Raw genomic sequence first — 27,234 nt, forward strand, 5'->3', positions numbered from 1 at the left:
AATAATTAAACATCGTGTGTGACGATGAGGGCGTTCTACTTAAATTTTCTTATAGATTTACCAGTTTTTCTATCTGAGGGCGCACTTCATCTCTGCAGCCATTTTATGTATCTCTTGTGAAGTGTCGTTCCCATACAATTCTTTTTAATTTACTGGTTTCCCCATGCTATCTGATGTTGTTTTCTACAAAATTTGTGTTCGGTAAGCTTATTGATTCTATTGGTTTTAGTTTTTTCACAAAACTAACATATTTTTCGAATTACAAAACTTTGTTTACATTGTCGTATTTTACAATACCGTCTGCTTGATAAAAAAACTTTTTACGATTTTTGGCTATATTTTCCGAAAGAAAAATGTTCTTACACTTTTTTTTCAAATATTGAGTGTATAGTCACTCAAGTTTTATTTGTCATTTTTATCTTAATATTGTAGTCAAGATATTTACACTACCTTTTTATTTCTATGACAGGAGTGGTTTGAATATTATTTCCTTATGACATATTGTGATTTATTTCTAGTCTGTGTCCTGTCAGGGTGAGTTTTTATTGTACATTGCGTACTTAATACTATATTATACTGTTATTATACTTGTATAGACATCCAGTTTAGTTTACTCTTTCAGTATATCTTGTCTGACACAACATTTGTACATTTATTTGTATTTTTATTGTATTTACATATATTTACATTTATATATACATATATACACGGGTTTTGTTTTGTTTGCTTTTATATATGTAGAATCCTGGAATAAAGAATGCAATACATGTGATGTGTATTTTCCTACATCACACATGATCGCATGGATATAATAATATAATATATAACAAATTCAGAAACAAAAACGTCCCTTGACCTAATTTAGAATGCTGGCTTACCTTGTAGACATCAAAGTTGACGATTGTGTCATCAAACATGGTGTACAAGTCATTGAGAAAGTCGACTACCTGCTCCAATTAAACGCCACCATAAAAGTAATTGAACATGAAATAAGAATACTCCGTATTAAAGTTACTGCATGCTGTTCTAACAATAACATAAATACTATACATCTGTTACTGTGTCGTCATAAAACATCGTGCTACAATATTTCCCTATTGCATTGAGTATCTGAATCATATCATATTGGGATTTCCAAATTCAAAATATGGAACGATTACGCGGCATGACGGATATTTTTTTTGAAAATAAACGTTCAGAGCAAGAAAGCTCCACTAATGTTCACCATCTTGCTCAGTTCTGGGCATCCTACACCAAGCGTTTGGATCAGAAAGATGCATAACAAAGATACTGCAAAGTACTAGTATGTACTTAGAGGATCACGTGAACATTCGCTACGCGCCTGTTATACTCTTGCAGTATGCCTTCGAGCTTAATTTGCGGCATCATCGCAATAACCTTAATTTATATCTGTCAACAATTGTATTGCCAAAAAAGCAACAATTCAAAAAATAAACAATGATGTGGTGCATAATTTGGTAACTAATATATATATATATATATATATATATATATATATATATATATATATATATATATATATATTATATATATACCATTACTAGTTACCGGCCTCTTGTTGCTTGATACGCCATGACACTTGAGATGAAAACTGGTTAAATAAAAATGTTGTCGCTCATACGCGCAATTTTGTTCTGTTGCCTTCTACTGCATATCTCACCTGAAGAGGCGTGCTTTCAGCACTTAGCTGGGTGAATCCAACGATGTCGGAGAAGAATATTGTGACCAGGTCATATAATTCTGCATCTACTCTTCTGCCGAGTTTAAGTTGATCTGCCACGCTCCTGTTTGAGGTAATATTGCATAAGTTTTCTGTAATTTCTGTTGTTTTACCTTATGAACAATTAGCCCTGAACGCCGCACATCTTGGTATGTTCTGTCAGCGGAGCGGGTAGGGGAGTTAGTTAAATTCATTATTAAGTGGAATTTCAAAATGCGTTTTTTCAATAGAAATAAGTTGTTATTGAATGTCAACAGGATTAACATTGAGGGTTATTAGACGAATTTATGTGTATACCTTGGGAGCATACTGTACAACAATTTGTCAGTTTTCTTCTTTTCGTCTATCAGCATCTGTGTTCTTTCCTCAACAATATCCTCAAGATTGTTGGCATATTTCTCCATCATGTTTAGTATGTTGTCCATAATATCGGTATTCCTAGTATAATAATATAAAAAATAAAATTTACATATAGAATACGTTAAATAACCAGCATTCATGATTTAAATCAAATGAGTATTCTCACAAATCGCCAAGCTGAAATTTGGTAACTCCGGAGGGTAAGAAACCAAGAACCGTAGTTTAAGAAGGATCGAACCACTACGTCGTCGGCACAAATCACTGATTGCATCATCATTGTTATGCTTATTTTATTTATATTTAACGTCTTCACGTAGGTTGTTTTACACAATGAAGTTAAAACATTCCGGAGACGTTTATCACCAATATAACTTTATTTAAATAAAATAATACTTGCTTCCCACGTGCAATGCTTTGCAGTGTCGTCTTAATTTTCCGAAACGATGGTCTCATATATTCATCCTCGTCCCAGCATTTTTGCATCAAAGATATCATACTCAATTGATCTTGTGTATTTTCGCCAGGTACAGTTATATCAGGTCGGAAGGGGTTTCTACTACCTTTACGAACTAATTCCACAATGTCTAAAAATGAAATAACAGAAACCATGCCACACATTTGTATTGACGTTATGAGCCAAAATATACAGTTTTGTTCTCAATACACCTTTTTAGTTAGATGCGCCCTCAATATCGTGCGAATATAAAACTCTGTTTGACCGCCTAGTCGCTAACAAATCCCGAAAAACAGTATTTGCATGTACGAAGAGACATATATGTCGATTTGAACAGCGTTCACGCCATGGTGTTGACCCTGGGACAATTGAACAGAAAATTTCTTACTACTCAGTATATTGTTGAATATGCAACAAATTGCTGTTCTTCGTAAAACCATTGAGAAAACTGTATAACGAGGATTGCCTTGGACGGGACTGGGTTTTAAGGAGTAATTACAAAGCTCTGTCATTGTTTAGCACCGCGAAACAAATCAGTAATAAACAAATTATTGGCTAATTAGATTTATTTTGATTATCGTATATCATGTACTGGATCCGTTGCACCCTCATTGTCACAATATATCTTTATCAAATGTAGTTTTACCTTTGTGATTATGATTTTCCGTATCGAAAGGTCCACTTCTGGTCAATGTTTCTCTGATAATTATAGCAAAGCTGTATACGTCGCCTTTCTGCGTGCCGTTCAGTGGACGTTGACTGATACGTAAGATTTCTGGTGCAGTCCACAGCTGGCCTGCAATTTTAATACAATAAAAGTGATATCTATAGATAACATGTGTATATAAAGAGTATGGAAATCAATATACCCCAAGAGTTTGAAAGAGAGCAATTCTGGTCAATGGGCGCCGCCATTTTGTTTTTATTTAAGAAATTATGTGAAGCGAAACGACTCATTCATGATAAAACATCTTCTGACAACGGATTTTAGATAGTGTTTAGAGTCATTTTGATCAGCGACGAAAAACGAATCGTGCTTGGCGCCATCTTGAATCCCGCTCAACGCGTGAATTAATACCCCGATTTCCGCAGTTCACGCATTCAACGTTCTATGGTTACGTTAGTTATACTTCTATTGGGTCAATGAACTGCTCGGCTGTGCTTGCCCGCCGGGCATTGCCTACTATGTAATAATATTCAAAGTTAAAACAAACTTCAAATTTACTCCCACGTGAGTCAAATAAAGTGACGCATTAGTACTACTTCTCAACGTAATATGTTAATGGTGCTTCACATTATTTTGTGTGATGCTATCCTGAATCCCGCTCAACTCACGCGTGAAATAATTATTTTACTCCCGCAGTTCAACGGATCTGGTTGCACGGGTGATCTGACCCAAGGAATGTTAGAAATTATTTTAACGCCAAAACATTTATCGATATGACTATTGCTTTTTTTTTTAGTTTTTTGTTTTTTCGTTTGTTTGTCGTCAATAAGATGTAATGCTTGGTGAGTAAACATAATTCAAAACGAACGTTATTAGAATTTGTAAATGCGCCCAACAGAAAAGTATAGGATACGCTGAACTGTTTGGGTTAAGACCATTGCATTACAAATATAACCACACCCATATTTTAGAAACTATGCTCATTTTTGCAAAACCACACCCAAATCATAACTCGATATTGAAACAATCACTCTATGGGAATGTTCAGACAACAGTGTAACAATTTGTGTTCCCGTATATCGATATTTACATAATTGTTTGAACTAATGTTAATTAAAATACAAACATATTGCGAAATATTTGTTAAAATAGCTCACCTGTAAAATAAGCATAATCGCCATTATCCTGAGTTTCGTTTTTAAATCGATTTAAACCATAGTCGGTGACTTTCAAAATCCAGTGACTGTCAATCACACAGTTAGATGATTTCAAACGGCCATGGGAACCAATTGTCGACTTATGTAAGTACTCCATTCCCTAAATATTTTACATAGAAAACACTCTAACTGTATAATTATATATTAATGAGAGTAAGATAAAATTAACCGGATATTCCCGTTGTATGAAATTTACCTTATAGACCACATGCCTGGCAGCGCATCACTTTAAAATCGCTTCAAATGATTGATGCTTTGATACGCACCTAAATATATTTCCCTAATAGTGATTACGATTGAATAGACACTTAGGTTTGAACAGAAGACTTCAACAATAAAACTCACCGAAACTAGGTCAGTCAGAAAAGATGTTTTAAACAACCAATCAAGCTTCATGTCATCGTTATGCAAAACATTCTACAAACAATATTAGGTTATTATCGTGTATCATTCGTTAACGAATGCAATTTGATGGGAAGCTTGGTTTAGAATGAATAAGATTGCCACACAGCACTGTTATGCAGTCACAAATATGTAGCTTCTAAAACTAAAAAAACATGAACACTAGAATCATATATAATCAAATCTGTTACAATGAGAACGTAGTCAAAAGCATTTATAACCGATTTTCAACATCAAAATTAGGAATATTATAAATAATACATAAAAAAGATATCCACGAAAACTTGCGAGCTTGTGAAGTATATTAATGAAGAAGAGACAGTTTGATAATTGGAGGTGCATCATCTAAGACATAGGCGGAATGTTATTTAATGATGACACCGTGGCCAATTGCGGACACCGAAGAAGCGGGTACGTTAACGTTCTACACTTATTGTTTAAACGGGTTTCAGGCAAACATACATTTTAAAGGTGAAGTCATCTTCGCCAGCCAGGGAACGTTTGTTTCGGGTCACCCTCAAAACTAACCCTTGGCATATTGAACCACTACAGTGTGTATTTGAATAGGCGCCTTTAACGACAGCCGATCTTGTATCAACCTACAGTAGAGCGAATTGTTTTAACAGGCGACCCAAGCGGAATAGATTACGCAGTCTTTCAAGATAAAAGCCTCATCGATCACCAAAACAATGCAATTGAAGCATTACTAGTATATACATTGTTGGCCATCAACAACATTTTCAAGACGTTTCATAATGGAGTAACAATTCCACCATACCCATATTTAGAATAACTCCCTTCTTTCTCGGTAAATCTGAAAAGCAATCGATCCAAATTGTTGCTTCTTTAACGAACATGTAACCTGTTCACATACTCCTGACAGTATATTCTGATCGTTGAATGAGCGTGTACATACAAGTAACCACGTGTCGTTCGCAGTTATTATTTTTCTTATTCACGCAAGTAACTAGATATTGACCGCGTCTATTACATGACATTGATATCCTACTTCATGTACTCTGTCGACAGCTATGTAATTTTCTACGTAATTTATGATCTGTTGCTGCGCCCGTAATAAATAGATTGTCAGGTTCATATCTTGGATTGGTTTTATAGCTTGACATTTCACTGTAGTTGTCGTGACTATTTATATATTGGTCAACGATGTTGTGCAGCATATCTCTCAGATAGAGCTTTATTATTTTCGTAGTGTATGATTCGACCACTAGTTCAATTTTGACCGATTACGGTCTGCGTTCATGCGATTGTACCAAATATTTTGCCCCTGCTTTATATTTTAAAAAAAGCCGAATTAAATTACACATTTTTTGTGTAGGACCATCTTGCGTTTCTATTTTCTGGATTTTTTATAGGACGCATTTGTATCCCCGTAAAAACCCAGTGTTTTATTTTGAAAATGTATATTTGTGTGTGTTTACAATGTACTTAATGTTCACCAAAAACATTTCCAAACACTAATGTTTTGATAAAAATACAGATGTTTTATAAAATAATACATGTTTTCTCAATTTAAACTGCGTGCTTTTAATTAAAACAATGAGTTTTCATGATGATTTACAATGTATTATAGTATACATTTATTTTATCTGAGTTATTAATTTTTATAGAAAGGCGTTCTGTGTAAACACTAACCTGGAGGCTTCCTTTTGGACAATACCGTGTTAATATACATATATTAGGTGCATCTGGGCAGATTCCAATGAATGGATTCACATTCGAATTATGCATGTCACGCAACTAGAGAAAAAAAAACAATGATTTAACTGACAATATGCAAACTGTGTGGTGGTGTTATGATGCTATTATCATTGCACAAATTAGTATATTGTTAGTTTACGTCATATTCTCTGGAATAACGTACTTGTGACTCCGCAAAAATGTGTAACATTAAAAGATATGCGGCCAGCCATAAATGATTGATGGTGATGTTCAGTGTCACCCAGCAACGCATATACTGTAGAATATTGTATGTCATATTTGATAAACAACAATGTGATTTTAATTCCTTAACATTTCCGAATTGTAAAAAACGTTGCATTGCTGGTTTAGCAACACAGAGTGGGTCAATCACAATAACACGGTGGTAAAAACGAAACAATACAATGATAAAACCACAACAACACAGGGGAAGAACCAAAACTGTACAACACAATGGAAGAATCATAGCAACATGATGAGGACAGCAATTCACAATGGGCAGCCAAAATAAGGCAACTGTAACGTACAGTGGGAGCGCCGGAGTATGACTAGCACAACACCATGCCTGGCAACCGAAATACACTATAGTGGACAACTGCAATGTACACAAAAAAACAAAGAAAAGTGGAACAACGACAGTGAAACAGTGTGGCATTTACTGTTACCATGATCATAAACTTACATCTTTCATTTCCCGCAAGGCTTCCCGATCGATAACAATACGTTCTCTGTTCAGTCGTTTTATGGCTACCTGTTCATTTCTATAAAGTCCAGTTTGTGTAAAAATCTGTTCGGCTGCTATGCCGTGTCCGTTTGGTAAAGTACGTGAGCTAAGTTCACTTATCTGCAATAACATACATAGCATAGCCTGAAACACATGAATAAATAAATATCTGGCAATACTAAAGTTGCATGAATAAGCAATGAATCGAATAAGACTCGGTGAAACATGATATATTTGATATATTTGAACCTGCACACATGTTCAATACCTGAAATCTACGACACGCATAGTGGTCGTAGTCTACGCTAAGACAACATACCCCACTGTCGAAACTTCTGATGCTGTTGAATACAATTTCCTCATACCGAACTTTCCACAGTGTATTTGCAAGCTCTTCCTCTAGCTTTCTACGTCTGAATCATAAAATGAAATAGCAAATACGATAGTATAAATTCTTCTGTGCACATAAGTCATTACACTTGCATTTTTATAAGATATATGTTTAGGATACTTTCGAAACATGTGTATTCAGAATTACAGACATATAACCACGTGACGTCATTTTGTGTCATACTGAGCGTGATCCAATATAGTACGTGGTTACAAACATTTGTGGCATCTATAAGTATAATAAATGATGGTCTTTATGATAGCAATGCGATCTTGTTGGATTCACATAACTTACCGGTAATAAAGAGATAGCACAAGTAACAGACATACCAGAAACATTACAATGACTACAATGATGAATATTATCAGTTTCGTCTCTGTAACATAAAATATTAAAATTCAAAAAACATAACATTAAAGAGTCAAGTGACATCATGATACCGTAATCGCGTGTGTTTACATTGGTAGATAATGCTTTTCTCTTGAAATGTCTTTGTTGAATTTCATGTAAGACGCCCTACTACCTACGCATGTGAACTGGCACACAGAGATATGTTGGACAGGATAATTAAAGTGTGCTACGATTGTGATTGGAAGGTAGGAAATGTTCGTATAGACAACTATTTGTTGGTATAGTCATTCAGCATTATAGAGTATAGTAATCTCAAATAAATAAAGTACTTTTACTGATGCACAAAAGCTGTTACCTACACTCATTTACATTGCAGATAAACTAATACGAGTAATATGTTGAATAACATAAGTAATATCCTACCTGTCTCATCTAGCGGACATAACTCATTAACAAAACCGCATAATGGAGTGTCTGGTGGTGTATCTATTTGTTCGTTTCCCCATATAGGAGCATCGAATACATTCATGCTCTGCGAGAATAAAATAAACATTTAACTAGTTGCATTTCTGCTCGGAGTTTATGAATTCGACAATTCTGAGTTAATGAGACGGTTTGGAACGTTGGTTAGAATGCAAAATGGAAACCGTTAGTTTTGTCATTCCATCTCCGGAAGTAATGGTCTACATTGTTGAAAATAATTGCAAGCCAGTGCAACATAATTGAACGACATTTTTTGGATACAACTTGCATGACAACTTGGCTATTGTCCCTTGCCCGTTGTCCTGCTGCATTTACACTAACTTCCATGATGGTTACAAAATAACCGTCGGATCTCAAATCTTTCACCCAATAGTTTGGCTCCCGTTCAACATTGTCATCCATCATCACGGTACCGGACATCCCTACAACAAAGATGATCAAATTAGATACTCTGCCTGTTTACAATCACTGTACACAAATGGTTGGTATAATTATATATAAACTGAACACAAACCACGCGCCCATGGTCACTCGTCGCAATTGACTCGCCTAACTACACCAAATGAAGAAATGTGACTCTTCTAGCTACACTATTTAATCTGATTATAAATGACCCGAAATATTGAGACAGACATAAATGAGTCGAATGAACTTACACCATCACAATTTCTGAGCTTAAAAATGATTCCCTCACAGGATAATGTACACTAGCTATGTATTGCCAAAATAAGTATATTTGTGGGACATGTCTAATCGAACTTTAACATATGTAATGGTTATTCATAAGAACAGGAAATATGCCTACGTGTATTGTAATCAGTATGACAAAGACAGGTAACACTAAAGACGACGGATAAATGGTAGACGACTAACGAGTCGTTAACCTACCGCTGAATACAGTACCCTTCATGTTGTCAAACATCAATTCTCCATCTCGGATATCTCCTCCCATCTCGAGGGTTTTATTTGCAGCCATTGCATACAGAATCATCGCATCATGTAGGAACGGACTGTATGGACTAGCCTGTAGAAAGTCAACGAATACGACGACTTCATTGTTAGTGTACACGGTTTTCAATTATGGCGTAGTCGTTTGTAGTTGTAATTCGTGTACCGCTTATGTGTTCATATGTAACTACTTTTGTTAAAATGAATTCCACTCTGCAGATAATGAATTATAAACTTTGACGTAACTTATTGTGAACATGACAGAAACTTGACCCACAGGTACAAAAGTATATTTTGAGACAAAGAAATTGAGAATACATTTATACGGCTTTGATAACTGCACTGTATTATGAGGTTATTGAGAGGATACCTCAAAGTATGCACGAAGCCAGTACAGCGCGGCGTACTGTCTGAGTGACCTCAGATTGTAACATTATTCATACAATTGATCTACATTACCGTAATAGCTATTCTTCAACATTTCGCAGCCACCTGACGGCTTTGGTAGGTGTATAACGTCTGTCAACAGAACTGAAGCAGTACTATAATTTCTTACCGATATTTCAACACCAGCGTCAACAGTAATATTCTCTGGATTACCGGCAGACTTATTCAAAACTTCCTTCATAAACGCATACGTCTCTTCTTTGTCGCTCTTTGTCTGGGAAATCTGAGAAGTAATACAACGAAAATTCCTGAAGACAATTTCAGGCACAAATAATGAATCACCAAGAAGGATTCATGTTATTTTAGTTTCTTTTTTTAATGATATTAGCATAATATGATTGTGCGTTATACATATCGCAGTACACAAGCATAGGTACATGTACCAGTGCAGTTTTTGGATTTCATCTAGTCAGGGTTTACTTATCACGAGCTGACATTTTCCGCATTCACCTGTCGTGGCGCATCTTCATTTGCATAGGTTTTATTATATACCCTGTAAAAAAATGTTAATGACAGTGTCTAAGTCGCAACACCCAGATGTTATACATACTATTCCTTGCTGCATTCCAAATACGACGAAAACTAATATATCTGTGAGCTATGATTGCAATACGTTTGTTTTGGGAAAAAACGTGGATGATTGTTCGTATCAATGTCGACATAGTACATCTTCTTGTTGCACTTCTGTGGGTGTCACTCACTATCAACCTCTGGAGCCAGTACATGCATGATAAACAGTCTTGTAACCTTGGTATAGTTAATTATTATAGATGCTGCTAATTGGAACAGTATGACTATTGGTAACAGACTAGATATGGAACATACTAGTATTGTACTTAAAATTTATCTTAACAGGTCATTCCAGTTTGTATTTACAGGCTGCTTGCTGATTTAAATAGCTACAGTTGACTTTGACCTTTTCACTGCATTTCAGACATTGGACACTGCATTGAAAAATGTTTCGAAAGTACTTGTACTCGATCAGTGCACTGTTAACCAGTTTTTTTTTTTCATGATATTTATCATACTCTGTATGTACACTGTTTTGGTATTTTATCTCGTAAATATATTTCTTGAATATTTCAAGACAATGTCTGGTACATGAAGATTAATTTGAACATTTTGAACGGGAACTGTGTATTTTTCAATGACTGCGATTGTCCACGCTGTGATATGGTATTTGATATTGTTATTTTATACCATGTTTTAGTTTTCGAATCCGATTTACAGAAATTTGACTACCTCTGTTATTTAAGCAAGTGCTGATATTCAACCTGAATTAAAGTACTCTCCATTTATGCAATATGCACCAGCTTCTTATTGTATACTCAAAATACTGAAAAATCTTTCGACTTTACCAGTAAATAAACTGAAAAGTTCATTAAAAGTCTATAATCATACTGAGTTTCCCACCTTTCATTTTTGCCTTAGCACCTGTAGTTAACAGTTTAACATTTCCCTGGTAATAAATTCACTTCCACAAAAATTTGTTGGTTCTCAAATAAATGTCAAACTAACTTTATTATAAATCCCCAAGAAAATCCGTAGTGTTAATTCACTCTCAAGCTGGAATTCTGGCGGCAATTGATGCATCATAATGACCATGTTTGCTGATAAACACGATAAACGTGATAATCGTGATCGCGTGATAAGATTATTAATCGTCTGGTGTTCACGAATAATAACTTTTTATTGTTTCAACATATTTCTGTAAGGAGTTTTATACGTCTAGAAATTCCCCGAATATTTTGTTTAATGCGAGCGAACGAATTAGGTCCTTATCAGTCGATATCTTGCCGCTCTAGCGATGAATAATCGTCCACGCGTATTCATCAGCCTATACACTCAGCGGATGAGTTTTTTACTATGTTTTGACGACTTAAGTTTTTCTCTTTTAGTTGCTTCCTCGAACTCAATTACCATACCAAGTATGTTTTTGTTTTCGACTGCTAAATGTACAATTTTTTCAATCTTACCAGTAAATCGTCGACGTCGTCGATAACCCTTATCTTGAATGAACAAATTGACAGAATACAGTGCCAGTGCCAGTGATTCGTAATTGTCTAAATGTATTGAAACCCCGCTATTGCCATCCTGGAGCGAAGTGGAGAATCAATGCCTGTCGTTATCTTAGAGATGGCACCTAACTATTTATCATTCAATGTGCCAGCTCATGATCAATGTGACGCAATTAAACAATTGAATATGTCAAGGAAAATGATTTGGGTTCGCCGAATGTATTATGGTACTAACGTTTTTGGTTTGTAATTTTCGAAACAATATTGTTCAATTGTTTTGTCAATCAGATTATTGTGTTATACTTGCCTGAAACACTGACCCATATATGTGTCTTGCTTCTTCGTCCCTATCATCCTCAGCAAACCAGGGTTGGATGTCTTCATCCGCGTCTAGTAATTTAACATTTAGAAACACATACTCCCCATTTGACATGCCGATATCATGTGCCAATAGTAAGAGATGACGCTCCAATGTGGCAAAAGCACAGAATATGATAACTGTTTGTTGTGCAAAAAACAAAGACAGAACAATTCAATAAAATATACAATTACATAAACGCATAACCACGAAGGTTGTGTTTGAACTTTGACGAGTTTATGTGGTCAAGAGAATGGCAGGCGTTGTACGACCAACAGTCTGATAAACTTCTATTGGTTAACCCGTCATAAGTACTTACTTCTGCCATGAAGTTTAGTTTTTTCCCAAATTCGTATCATCTCATTGTCGGTAATATTCAGATGAAGCGTATCATAGTCATCCACTTTGATTCCGTTCTCGCTCAGGGCATCATTGACTGCATCTGATGAATACGAACACACAGCATCCTCGGATGACAGGATAACCTAAATATAAGAGATATAGTTTTAATCCTAACAACAAAAACTTAAGTTTAAAAATAGTCGTAACGTAAGTAAGGTGAATCTAAAACTCCATATCAGTTAACTTATCACCTTTACTGTTACAGTTTTATCAGCAAAGGTTTACCATTGCATTTCAATTGTAATTACATGATTCGGGGAATATATGCTAATTCGAAATGCATCACTCACAGATCCAAATCCACCAAATAATTATTAGGATTCGGTACACATTAGATTGAACCAAAAGTGCGTTATGAATAAGAATCCCCCCGCTCCACATATGCGTTTTTTATTGACTCGATCAGTAAACGAAATTACGGATCGAATGCGAGTGATGAGTGTTTGAAAATCGCTTCAAAAAACATCCTCGATGATGTCTAGGCATGTTTGATAATCATATTAATTGTATTCCCTTGATATAGACAATAAACTCAACGAATACCCATACACATTACAGTGGGCCACCCAATGTTGGTTCTCTCATATTTTGTCGTCACACCGGAATTTTGCACATGCGTGACACGACGACCACCGTCTTTTAATCGTCGTATACCTACCGTTCTATTCCAACCAAAATAACGAAAGATTTCAACAAATGCCGGACCCATTTTACTGAAAGATCCCAGTGTTCTTCCCAGCGTTGTGTACACTGTCTTGTCAGCTAAAACTGGACTTGTCGATGTCCACGAGATGTGAGGTAGATTCCATTGTGATGTAAGTAGAGCCAGTGGAATAGTTCCTAATAAATAAATATATATGCATAATATCTCATAAGTTACCCTAGCATATATAATTGTTCTAAGAATATATTTCAAAATAACCTGTTTGTAATTTACTAGTTTTCGGTCATCGCACGATGCAGCAATTAGCCATTTTCGTTGTGTGTTTATGTGAATAGTGATGAATTAATTTAATACATATAATACAGATATTGGTGCACGAAGTGTACACCCAAAACGCCATTGTATTCAGTGTGAATTTGGATGATTTACTATTATTTTCATAACTATTCATTCCGGTATGTCATTTCCGTCTACAGATATCTAGAGATATTGTTCTCGAGAAAAAAAAGAACTGACAATGTAACGCTGTACTATTTCCGGCTATTCTGCAATATACAGTTGGCTTTATAGTCCAGTCAATTTATGGTTTGACCCATCACAAATTGCCACAGAAATAATTTCTTCACAATACATTCCGAGGAGGTGCGTAGATTGACATACTAAAAGTCTAGGAAAATCTAGGCTTCCAAAATATACCTAATTTGCATATATTCAAAATGGCCGTTTGGTACAATTTTACAACATGGAAAATATAACTATTAGGACAAATCTTTAATTCTAGCCGACATTTTTCAGATATTCAAGTTGATGCGATATGGTTTAGTGTGTGTGAATGTATGTAATTGTGAAACATTTGATTGAATAACAACCATTTAACTAAATCCAATATGGCTGTCAAAATAGTATCATTTAAATGTGCAACCTCGAGCGGCCCCTCAGAGTCTGTTCCCTGTATTGACTTCGTTAGCCACGCCATGGGTTGAGGGGGAACATCGATCCTAGTGACCTGATGTTCAACCCCCACCCCACCCCAACCTCGATCCTGAAACAGTCACTCTCGGTGGAACTGTCACTTCCGGGATCCAGAGTCCTGAATTCGGTATTGCTTTGGATCCCGAAGAGTGCTGGATGTAGGGGCCGCACAGATGGTGTTGATGGGTGGACCTTGGTCCCCCACATGATAGAGGCCTATGTCCTTAGGGTAGGCCAATTTTATGCTCAACCTTTTGCACTGGATCAAGTGCTGCCTGATCGAGTGGTGTTTGAGACCGGAGCCAGCAGAGTCTCGAGTCAAATCTCGCGCCCCGAATGGATCCTTTGATTCCTCCCCGACCCGGTAACACAATTTTTTTTAAGTTCGGTGGGATGGGCAAAGGGGTGGGCGCGTTCATGAAATATTTCGACCAGTTACTCTGAAACAATCCACACACTGAGTGGCGACCCTAAACCTTCGAGTTGTGGCCAGCCCACTGGAACACCGCAAGCACTCTGAAGCATCAATGGCGAAACGCACCAGCCTCCTAGACCAGTAGACACAGCCAGTGGTGGGACACCACACGGCTAAGCGGAATATCCTGCAGTGTTATCTGGCTCTTGTGGCAGGGGCTGCCTCTGTACAGTGGAATGCGGTTTTGGCTGTTTTCACTGGCCGCACCACCGCCTCAGTTATGCAGGCTGGACCGCCCCCACCATCTTCGTTTTTGAGGATGAATGAAGCAGTCTCGATGCTTCAGGATCCCACTGACCAGTTGGTACAGGTGAGACCAGCGAGCCAGTTTGGCTTTTGCCATGGGTAAGCGGTAATGCCTCAAGCTGAGAAAATGTAACAACTGAAGTCGGCACTCAATGGCCAGAAGTAGCCAGTAACGAGAAGGGAAGAATGGCAACACGCCCCCTAGGAAGAAGGAACCAGGTGGTGGTCTTCCCCATCTTCCAGTGGGGTCACCTACCCAGCTCGCAGGGGAAGCAGGTTTGATGCTTCCTCTTGCGAGAAGGGGGAGACACATATGTTCGGCAGGAGTTGAAATCTATCGACTTATACAGGTCTCGTGGGGTCTCACCTCAGTAGGGGAGAGATCACCCTGATGTGGAACCGCCAAATTAAGACATCTCTGTCGCACTGATTGTGCTGGTTCAGAGGCAGTGTGTAACCAATCCCTGGACTCTCCAGGTGTCGAACATGGTTACAAGATTCCATTGCAATCTCCACCCCCTGGCACCAGCCCCCATTCAGGGCACTACCAGGGGACCCCACAAAGTGGGAGCAATCTGACAGGAGGTGGATAGTTTGCTTACAAAAGACGCTATACGCAGGATAGGGGACCTGGCGTTAAGTTCGGGCTTCAACTCGCAAGTATTGATGGTTCCAAAGACTACAACTGAGACTGCAAGTGGCTGTGCCCCGTTCTGGGCTTAAGCAGACTAAATCAGTATGAGCTTCTTGGAAACGCCGAGCACCATATTATTCTCTGTGCTCTGTTTCTACTGGTTATCCTCGCTAGATTTGAGCCATACTTACCCGCACATACACCCTGTGAGTCAGCGAGTGCGGGGTGCTCCCCTTCAGGTTTTGTATGGCTCCATACATATTCACATATGTGTAGAAACAGGTGGTGCTACTGTTGCACCGGTACACATTACATCGATACACATCAACGTGTACCTAGATGGCTGGTTGCTAAACAACCCAACAAGCGGTGGTTAGTCAAACAGTAAGGCTAACACCAGATTTTCTAGACCCGTTGTGCTTCCTAGTAAATCGATCCCACCCTCAGCCAACACAGTTGGTGTACCTGGCCAGGGAGTTCAACACGGAGGTGGACTTGGTATGGTCACTGCAGGCTTGTTGCCTAAACGACCTAGCCAAATGCCTAGTCAGCATTCCCTCTGTGTCCCTCTGAGAACCAATGCGGTTTGCAGGGTAGTTCCCCCAGGCTGCGTTACGCGTTAGCGAGGGATGCCTTGTCCTGGTGGCCAGCAGGGGATTCCCTTGGATCCACTCGCTACAGCTATGGCCCCTGCATTAGATTCAGGACTGCCATATTAACTGGCTCGAACTGAAAAAAGTGCGCTTAGCACTACTTCACTTTCTACCCATAGTTCAAGACCACAGAGCCTTGCTTCACACAAACAACACAGTGGTGGTCTCCTATAGCTACAAGGAGTGGGGACCAGATCCCCATCGTTGTCAGTCCCAGCGGAGCAAATTCTCCTTTGGCACCTGGAATACAATGTGGAGCTACCAACACAGACTACGTGGAAAAGAGATTCATGCCATACTTTTGTTGGCCAGACAGCTGACTTTTCATCCATCGTTTGAATGAAATGGACTTGTCCTTTCAACGATTGTTGGCTATAGGTCAGCCTTGTCACTGTCACACGCAACGTAATATTACCGTAATTGGTATAGTACAGGTGTGATGGTTCAAATACCAAAATGGCAACAGTAACATAAACACTTCCCTGGCGGCGATGATAACATACGAACACAGAGCCAACAGATGAGGTTTCAACTGGTACTGGTATTATTATACATCAAGTACAATAACGTGGTAAAACTCCACTACTAGATAACTAGGTACTTAAACTCCAATACAATTCAACGAGATCTCCGATCTGAACTCAGTGCTGAACAACTCCCCTATATATACCCCCACTGTCTATAAATAGACCATTACATCAGCATACATAATGAGTCTGGAACTTACTACAAATTTCTAGAATGTTCCATTACCTTATATTGCGTCCTACAGTGTTCTATTACCTATTCAACCAGTTTCTAAAAAATATCTAGAATATTCCATCCAGACACAGTACGGTTCTAGAACATTCTCAGTGGCACGGAAATGGTAAATAAGTCGTATGCGACAGTCACCCACCATTGAAATTCTCTGGAGACGAGGCTAGCCGGTTGTCCTACCATTAGGAGACTGTTATACTGTTTAATCAGAGGCCTAGAACCAAAACTAGGGAACCAACCAATTGGAACTTATCTGTTGTGTTGGCAGCTCCAAGCAGACTGCCCTTTGAGCCTCTCCGATCAGCACCACTCAAACTGTTGATGTGGAAAACAGTCTTCCAACTCACCCTCGCCTCAGGTAGGCGTCGGGCTGAACTTGGGGCCCTGTCTTTCTTGGACTGGTGTTTCGCCTTTATAGACAATCAATTTGTGATAAAGACACGAATCGTGTTTCTCGCCAGGAAGCAAATCCCAGGACGCGATCCACAACCGATCGTCATTTCTATAATGACTGACAAGGAGCCAGCACCTGAATTTCTATTGAGCATAGTGAGATGCAACTGCTCCACAGACTGTCGCAGTATCAGATGTACCTGCAAAAAGCACAACCTTGAATGTTCTGCAGTTTGTGGTGGATGTCGAGGATCTTGATGCACAGATGTAGTTCAGATATCTGATGAAGATAGCAATGACGATTAGCAATTACATTAATCAAACAATAAACTTTTGGACAGAATTTTAGCTATTTAATGCATTTTTTTTAAATCAAAAATATAGTTTATAGATTTGAAAATTAACGTTTAAATGGTCTATTATGTATATACATGTAGTATAGCAGATTTATAGATCAAACCAAGGTGTTTCATTCCTCTCATTTTTCTTTACCCAGGAAACCATTTATTTACATCTTTTCTGTACTGTACGATTCTGTTTAAAATTGTATTCTAGCATCTTAAACGTATTACTTATGCCACATAGAAGAGAAGCCGGAAGAAAAGTTACATTAAATATTTATATTATCGCGGCCACATTGGATTTATGCTAATTTTCCAATCAACACATTTGGCACTCTCAAACCGTCTCCGACTCAAAACAGTATCATAGCATCATGAATTTTTAAAATTACTTCATCTTGAATTAAAGTAATGTTCAAATAGTTATATTTCCATGTTGTAAAAATGTGCAAAACGACCATTTTGAATATATGCAAATTAGGTATATTTCGGAAGCCTAGATTTTCCTAGACTTTTAGTATGCCAATCTAGATACCTTTCTGAAAAGCACTGTGAAGAAATTATTTTTGTTGCAATTTTTGACGGGTTGGCCCCTCTTTTTTTGCTAGAATTACTGGACAATTAGCTTTGATTTAAAGCAATTGAAATGACACGTATACCTTTCTAGTTACTGTACTAAGTGAACATAGTTACAATGACTGAAGATTTGTGTGTATTCTTACGACGTTTGTGCTAACCACTGTTTCTTCCCGTGCGTGAACGCAATTGGGTCTATCCGATAAGGAAGCCTATAAGATTAGTTTAAATCTGAGCAAGTATCACGTGTTATCTGTACAATACTACTGTCAATTTTTAATCCAAGCGTAACATCATTCCGAAAGTGTGTGGGTGAAATTAGCATACCATACGATGACATCTTTACCATATTGGTTTGTAAAGACATGCACAGACACCATTTAGTTTTCTAAATTTTTCGCTCGTGTATAATCTCTAGTCCAGAGATGTAATAAGGATAATCCTGAGTTCGGTGGCAATGAAACCGACCTCTGTAACACTGTGTTTTTTTTTAAGACGACATTAAGCACGTGTCGTAAATAGTGTTAATCCACAAGCTGCCTAAACGATTATCGTCGTTGCATTGAAGAATGAATACTGTTTCATATTCACGTTTCTAAGGACCAGCCATTATTTCGCTTTAACTCAGTCAAAACATTGTTTAAGCCGGCTTGAGACTTACTATTTGCTTTTCAATACTGGCTTATAAAGTCAGAAGTGTGAAACGTGGCGGGTCTCAACATGTTATTTCGGCTCTGGGTTTTCTGTTTTTGTATAGCAAGTGTAGGTGTCTTAAATCGTCATCGAGTATTCCCAACTAATTTGAGGCGTATATTGCGCAAAAAACTTCTATGTTTTTTTATTAATGGAAGCATTCGTTTCAGTCTTTTGAAATATTATACTCTGTTAAAATACGAGTCGAACACCCGAAATGCATTACGCAGGCACGATGATAATCGATAATCGTGCAAAATGTTTAGATTTTCAATTTGTATTAAGTTTATATGCTATATTTTCTGTGGATTCTTCCCTCCATTAACCGAACCAAGCCGGCCTCGTAGTAAAATAACAATAACAATGACACTGAAACAATTTGTACAGGGTGCAACTTTGTCATTGATTGCTGTATCTAAACATGGCTGATTCATACCCGACAAAAGATGTTGCAATCAATTATCAATACCATCACCTGTTTCATTTGTGATTGTCGATAACACAGATTTCCGTCTACAAAACATAATTCACGTGGATAAGAAAACCTTCTACATGCGGCATAATGTTTCTATGAAGCGAGAATTTGATTTGCAACTTGATCATCTTATCCAAATTAAAACGCGGTTACATGGATCCTTAATATATATTACTGCAACGACTATGGTCGTTTGCGTCCGAGCGCAGGTGATCATTTGCCCGACGTTAAAAAGGCAATTTATCTCAATTAATATTTGTATTACATGCCTTTAATAACATAAATAACACAAGGGTTATATCTTAATGTTTAAAAGTAATTCTTTTGGTAAAAGGTGCATTTTTCATAAGCAGTAACAACATTTTTACATGCAATCGCGTTAATCGCATTTATTGATGGTGAGTGAATTTGTATGAGTCACTTTAAAACTGCCTCGATCCACCCCGGACTTATTACACTAAAGGTGTTTGCCCCGGTTCATGTCCAGGTAGTTTAGAAAATGAAATCAGGCCGAGGTGTGGTATAAATCGGGTTGCTTATGCATTTTAAAAGTGGATTGGATCAGTGGCTTATCACTGTTATTCCCACACGTGGACGTTGGGGCCTGTACGTGTTGGGTTACAAGTAGAAACAGCAAATATGTAACTATATTCGTAGTATGACGTCAATACAGACATATAGTAAAAAACGAGGAAACGTGCCCGCCAAAAAAATTGCTAAATAAAACGAATGTTATTGCTCGGGTAATTTTCTAGCTTAACTGCCTGACATTAAGATATAATAATTTTATATAATCCGACTGTATTTTTTTCAATGACGTTAGAAGAAACAAGCGCTTGCAAAGTTTTGTAATAATCCTAGCTGGAGGCGATGAATAACGCTATTCTGAGAATAATCACGTGTGTTTGATGACGTATATAGAAAGAGATTATATATTTATTACATGCATATTTCCACAGGTACAAACATGAACTGGCGGACAGTTGAAATTAGTACTATTTCTAAAATAACACATTACGTACAGTACATTTGGCAATTTGAGGATACGTCAGGATAGCGTGATCATCACATAACCAATGACAGCGTTCTGTGTGAAAAAGTACTAGTACGATCCAGTGACCGAGTATCACTAACGGGCTATCCTTGTTGGATGTGAAGGTAAAACAGATTATTATTGGTGTTACTGATTGATAGAAGAGTGATCACTCGATCGCTGGTGAAAAAAAAACTACATGTAATGTGTAAACAACTCACGCAGCGCCGTTCGCATTTCGTCTCTTCGAACGATATATTAAAACAAAGATCGCATTCAAATTGAAATCGCAAATATGTGTTTCGCAGCGCGTCTTTATCAGAGACGCCGCTTGAACGTGTGTACAAGAACAAAAGCGCCACTTAATCACTTAATGTCCGGAAAAGTCGTAAAATATAGTGATTTTCCATTTTATCACTGTAAGAAGGGCATATCATGATGAAGTTATATTCATCTTCGATTTCTTTGTCAGCGCAAAAGATACAAATTCACGACGTCAAGAATTAAAATTTGCATATAAAATCTATAGTAGTAAAGCTATAACTTAAACACCAAATAAACTGTTAATACATAGGGTGGTGGGAAAAATACAACTACTTTTTTATATTTATTGATTATTAAAATCTTCCTTAAGTTATTCCAACTTCCCGAGGTTGGGCACCATAGTGAGCACCATAGTGGCACTAACGAATTGAAGGACAACATATCACTTTTACAATGTATTTTGTAATTAAAATGTAAGATATTGTGGTAAAAAGATGCCAAATGCTCGTAAGTGATAACATGACACAACAACACACAGAACCATCGATGTACAGTAGTAAATCCTGCTTTTATTTCATGATAGGTTGAAACAACACAAGTACGTGACCATCGTAAAACACTGAAATTTGTTAGTGACGTTAAAAAGAAGATTGAAACCAAATGGGGCATTTAAGGATAGGAATTTTGGAAACAACAAAAAACAAGGACCAACGATTGACACCACGCACAGCCGGAATCGTAGTCACCACAATGACGCCCTCAATAGTTCGACAAGGAATTAAATCTTAACACAAATGAATAAAGACGACGGTAATGCAAGTTTTTCAAAACTTATTTAAGGTAGAGATGCAGTTTATTTGGCTTGCTTTTTAATTGAGTAATTAGACAATGAAGATCGTATTATATATCCAACATGTTATATATTTTCTGAAAGCTTATTATACAAACTTTGTAAAACTTGTCTTTATTTTAAATATCCAGAATGCGTTTTTGATTTTGGGTCAAAAATATGCTTTTTTGGACAAAAGTGGTTTAAAAAAAATTAGCCTAAAAACTTCAAGTCCGTTTGTGGGTAAAATTACATCACTGGATACTTTGGTATACTACTAATTCAAATGCGTCCACTCATCTCTCTAACGGCTTTCAAAGTCGCACAGCATGACCTCAAAGTTCACTCTTTTCTATTTTTGCATAATTTATATATCCATGTTAATTGCGGACTTGTTATTTTTGTTCCACTCGCCGTAATAAACTGTCCGGACGCATTTTGAAGGGGGAACACCTTGTCAATAATGTGTGAAAATTTCGAGGCAAATGGCCAAAGCGTCTATCAGCTATTTTAATTTAAAACCCAAGAATTCACCAAAAATAGAAGACGAGAAAAAGGCTAATTTGCATATTTGCGCGTTAAACCGGGAATTACTGCTTTGTCATACTTTGTCATACTTTCTAGACTATTGAAAATGAAAGTTAACGTATAGACATAGACATTTTATGTAAAATCGTTGGACCAGAACAACTACTCTTGAATATATAAATCAGAAACACGTCATTCATACCAGTGTTTTGATGGGGTCGGTAAAAACACGTGGCAATGCCCAGTAAATATGGCGTCATCTCATGAATTATTAAACAGGGGGCGGTCCTAGGAAGGTGACCTTTTATCACGATCAAAACATAATGGCTTCTCTTCGATGTATTTTCAATAAAAAGTCTACGAGTATTTCAGAGCCTATGGTTTACCGTGAAGAGTACAAAGTGGGATATTAAATTATTTATCCTTGATGATTTTTATGTAGTATTGAGAACCAACTCCAGGAAGCGAACGCACAATAATGAATAATCGCGTAATCCTAGAATCAAAACTCGAGGCACAGAAGTTTTGTTCATCGTTTCCAATCCCATTTTTCCCACTGCAACATATTTGTTAAAAGAAATATTTGAATTCTGTTCGTTTTTTTAAGGAGGCATTTATATATTTTTTTCCGATTTTGGCAACGCCTTATTCAGGGATTTTCTAAGACAGTCGCAGACAATCAGCGCACGGATGTACGTACAAAACATGCTGTTGTACTACCGGCGACGGTCGCCTGCAAGAAGAGAGCTCCAGCTTCTAACGTAAAAGTTTTAAAATTTCGACCGGTTTTAAATAATTAGTGTTGGAAATCTGACATGTTTTAAGAGTGCAAAATTAAGGTGCATTTTCGAGCGGTCAAATTTTTCTGAATAGAAATCGGCAAATGAAAAAAAATAGGAGTGCTAAACAGTGTGCTTCGTCAGTTTAAAAAAAATGGAATGTCCGTCAAATTGACGTAAACTTCCCCATTTTTCACGGAAAAAGCAAAGGTCGTGGCCGAGTTGCAGGCTAAAAAACTCAAAAATCAAAACAAAATCATCAATCAGTAAGTATTATGACAAGGACAACAAAACATCAGACACTGAGAAGCGGTCAGCGCGTCAAAAGAGTTGTTAATGTATCAAGTTACCTCTCTCTGTGATTTATTTTTCATTGAAATTATTTGGTTGTTTTCAATTAATTTTAGCGTACCTCTGCAATTTATTTTAGCATTGTCAGTTGTTTGCTTCATTGAATTAAACGGAGTTCGTCCGGTTGCAAACAAAGCTGTCTCGCACCACCTGGCAAAACTTGCGAATGATCGAAGTACAGGTACCCATTGGACAAAAGATACACAAAAGTTTGTATCTCCCCGACCCAGTGCAATATATCCGGTTAGAATCAAAGCTCACGTGCCCCTTATTTGAGGGACCAGATTCTGCCGTAAATTCGGGATGGGATTTAAAAAAAAAAATGGGACTTTTAAAGTGTATTTTGACGTCATTTTCTAAGTTTTACCGTAGTCATTGACGCCTATTCAAGAGTATGATGTTTATTGTGACTAGCGTGAATGGGTAAGCTTCGTTTCGACAATGAGCAGTTATCACTGTAAACAATGTTAAATTATTCTTCACATGCTCAGTTTATTTTTTGAGAACAATTATTTAAAAATAAAATCTCTCAGTCAATCAGAAACTCGGATTCAAGGAAAGTCATGTTTGGACGCTCACATCGATTTTGTTTTTTGTTTGGTGGGCTGATGCCTTCAGTGTAGCTTTTGCCTCTTCCGACATAGAAATCATCTGAATCTTCTTTCTACCTCTCTTTCTTTTCACACCATGCATAATGTAATGATGAAAATTAGGAAAAAACGCTGAGGAAATATAATGTTTGGTTTGCTAGCGAGCGAGAACTGATTTGAGATTAATTGCACATGCACGTAATTGAATGAACTATGACCCGTACAATCTCGATTTGCATATTGTCAATCAAAGGTCCTGTTATTTGGTTACTCATGCAAATTAGGCAATTGGACATAAACATTGCCACGTGTGAGTGTTTTTTATTTTTAACCAGAAAATAAACAGCAATTTTAACGGTGTTCCAATAAGAATTCATTGGTCAAATTTTCACAGAATGTTCTTTAGATAAAAATCTATATAAAAAACGAAAAAAACTATTTTTGATTGAAATTCACAAATAAACTGCATCTCTACCTTAAATGAACAATGTGATTTATAAAGCTAGTGTAGATCTGTATTTGAGGTGATTGCTTTTTGCCATTTCTCCAATTTTCCATTGGAATAAAAAATATCCTAATTCTGATTGTGAGTGCCTTTTTTATTTCGTGGCTTGAGTATTTTTGGTTTTTCCCTTTTAGTTTTTTTCATTGTTTTTTCTTTGTAACTGTTTTTCTGCACTATGTTTAATGATAATGATTCCAAGCAACTCGTTTTGTAACATGAACTTGTTTGCTTACAAGAAACTTGGATTTCGAAAAATAGAAATATTGGGCGTGCTGGTGGTTTTGATCGTTGTGATACTATTTGTCAGCGTAGAAACCCAGGTAGTTCTAGGTAACAAAGAGGAGTGGCAGTTTATTGAAAATAAACTTAATAAGAACAGTTTCAGGATGTACTAGATAATTTAATTTGCAAAATCGACAAAGCAATTTGTTTTCCAAATAAAGATCCTTATGTAGGTTGTATTTATACATAAAAATGGTTTTGTTTGCAACGTTTATTGTTATCAAACAGAGGAAAAAGTCACACAAAATTACTCCAAAACAAATTCCTTGTTTCTCTGCCCAAATATATAAAACTTTACGGTTAACAAATACACCCAAACTATAACATTTTGCATTGAAATACGTATTTAGAATTGGGTATGTATGTTGCATTATGTGTCTTATAAATTGTAGTTTAAATATAACTTTAAATTAAATGATCGTTAAAATAAGAAAATTATATAGTTCAATACAATGTTTTCCAAAAATTGTAACATAATTCTGACTACTGTCTTTTATTATTTGTCTATGAATCTAGGACAAATATAGGAAAGCAGCTCATATGTTGCATCCTCTTCAAATTAAATATATTTGGGATTGCTAAGCCAACTTTGAAACCAATTTGCATCTTTTTAAAAATAGTCACATTGACTGTTACTAAACATTAAGCAGCGACTGAAAAAAAAGAAATCAAATCAGCAACCAATGCTGAGGATAACATCTGCATTGAAATAGACAAATAGATGCACATCACTAGATGCACTTCACAAAATGATCAAAATAGAATATTACCCGGGTAGTTCCCCTGAACACTGGAGTGAAATCTTATTCCTATTTCCAAATCTGGATTCAAATCAGACCCATCAAACTACAGAATAATTGCTGTACAGTTTCTGAAATGAAACTGACAGAAATATTGAGTGTAACATCACCAACTCACATTACGCAGACATTATGTTTGGTCGAAGAAAGCTGATTTACCGTTAAAGGTTGTCAGCGTTTTCTCAGAGAGTCTCCTTTAATTTGTGACGAACAACATTTTCTGCTCAACAAGATATTTTGTGTCATTTAGGCCAAATTATGTTCGATGTGATTACTTGTAACAAGGAGATAATGATCGAACATATCGGTCGTAGTCGTGTACTTAGCTAGCGCTGATTACCGGTACATGAGTTTCGCACAACATTTCCGTATTTGTAGACGTCGTATACCGACTTTAAGTGTTTCTATTTATTTCATCAAGGTAATCGTTGTGTAATATACATACATGTGGGTTTCATTAAAATGTTAATTTAACCGAAAAGTGTTGTTATATTGCGCTTTATTTAGGTGTGATTGAGACCCAGTATATCCTGGCTAATTCCGTCCATTTTCTTCACTTTGTTCAATTTTGAGGCAGCGAAAACAGACGGCAGAGGCACCTGGGGTTTACCTAGTGTATTGTGCCGGTTTTGTTTGCGTGTGCGCGCATCAGGAGTAAATATCGCGGCTTATGAATATCTGAAAGTCGTCCGTAGCTAGTTGATACCTGCAAAAACTTAAATGTGACAGGGATTATACGAGTCAATGAGCCTGTGTTGAAACAGTTACGTGTGAATAGAGAACAATCTGGATGCTTTCATTGAAAACTTAGGCGGGAGAAATATTACAATGCAACGTTTATTCGTTATAATACAAATATTGACCCAAGCCTGTGTCTATATACAGATTTGTCGGCTCTTAGATAGTTGTTGTGAATATCACGGCTTTCACGGCTTGTGAAATGTCAGCCTATCGCCCGCAGCTAGTCGATACCTACACAAAGCTTAAATGTCACAGTAATTTTGGAATGATGAAACAACTAATTTATTTTTACTGAAATTTGATAAGCTAAACGGAAAACATCAAAAGTATTTTCACTTGATTTTATTTTCGTTCAATGATTCATCTCTTCGGCAAAAATATGTTTCAAGTTATAATATAATACTTTACAGTATATTAGAATATTATAATGCGTATACTCACCACTGGAACAAGGAGGGCCGATTATTACATCTATGTTTTCCAGGTAATATAGTTTCACTCCAGCGTATAAGCCATCTCTGTCATTACAGCCAGCCTCAAACACAACCCTGTTAATAAAAGGAACATAGGGTGAGTGTGACAGTAACTTAAACTATATATGCTCAAACTTGCAGTTTTCGGATTAACATAACATTTACATATTGCCGAGAAATGAACGCGATAGGTCGACGTAATACAAACATCACATCTGTCCATGTAATTAAAAGTAAGTTATATATTTTTTAAATAAAAATAAAAACAAACAATTCATGTAATTCCTAAACCTATCAACAATGTCACGTAAAGAGAATCCAAGCTTGTCGTACGCTTCAACTCGTGATCAAAACACACACACACGGGCGCGTTTGCCATCCGGATTTTATTGAAACTACTCCATAAAGAATATTCACTAGTGCCCTCTGTCGTACTTTGATGCCGGAACCCCATTTAAATCCCTGTGTCCGGTCAGTACGGTACATGAGTGCAGTA

General features: G+C 36.9%; 1 protein-coding gene across 1 annotated transcript in view; it reads right to left on the reverse strand.

The window, feature by feature from the left end:
• Positions 1-27,234, reverse strand: part of LOC102808238 (atrial natriuretic peptide receptor 1-like) — a 34,830-nt gene that overhangs the window by 2,146 nt on the left and 5,450 nt on the right. Inside the window, exons 2-20 of the mRNA XM_085490950.1 lie at positions 26,707-26,813; positions 13,341-13,522; positions 12,600-12,765; positions 12,230-12,420; positions 10,014-10,127; positions 9,398-9,533; positions 8,831-8,931; positions 8,450-8,558; positions 7,970-8,051; positions 7,553-7,697; positions 7,243-7,428; positions 6,495-6,599; positions 4,785-4,856; positions 4,380-4,539; positions 3,202-3,351; positions 2,499-2,685; positions 2,039-2,179; positions 1,682-1,805; positions 879-947 (exon numbers count right to left, since the gene is read on the reverse strand). Coding sequence (XP_085347076.1) covers positions 879-947; positions 1,682-1,805; positions 2,039-2,179; positions 2,499-2,685; positions 3,202-3,351; positions 4,380-4,539; positions 4,785-4,856; positions 6,495-6,599; positions 7,243-7,428; positions 7,553-7,697; positions 7,970-8,051; positions 8,450-8,558; positions 8,831-8,931; positions 9,398-9,533; positions 10,014-10,127; positions 12,230-12,420; positions 12,600-12,765; positions 13,341-13,522; positions 26,707-26,813 — 2,527 coding nt within the window. The remainder of the gene's footprint in view (positions 1-878; positions 948-1,681; positions 1,806-2,038; positions 2,180-2,498; positions 2,686-3,201; positions 3,352-4,379; positions 4,540-4,784; positions 4,857-6,494; positions 6,600-7,242; positions 7,429-7,552; positions 7,698-7,969; positions 8,052-8,449; positions 8,559-8,830; positions 8,932-9,397; positions 9,534-10,013; positions 10,128-12,229; positions 12,421-12,599; positions 12,766-13,340; positions 13,523-26,706; positions 26,814-27,234) is intronic.

This window comes from Saccoglossus kowalevskii, chromosome 16, assembly GCF_978046115.1.
Source record: "Saccoglossus kowalevskii chromosome 16, keSacKowa6.1, whole genome shotgun sequence".
NCBI lineage: Eukaryota > Metazoa > Hemichordata > Enteropneusta > Harrimaniidae > Saccoglossus > Saccoglossus kowalevskii.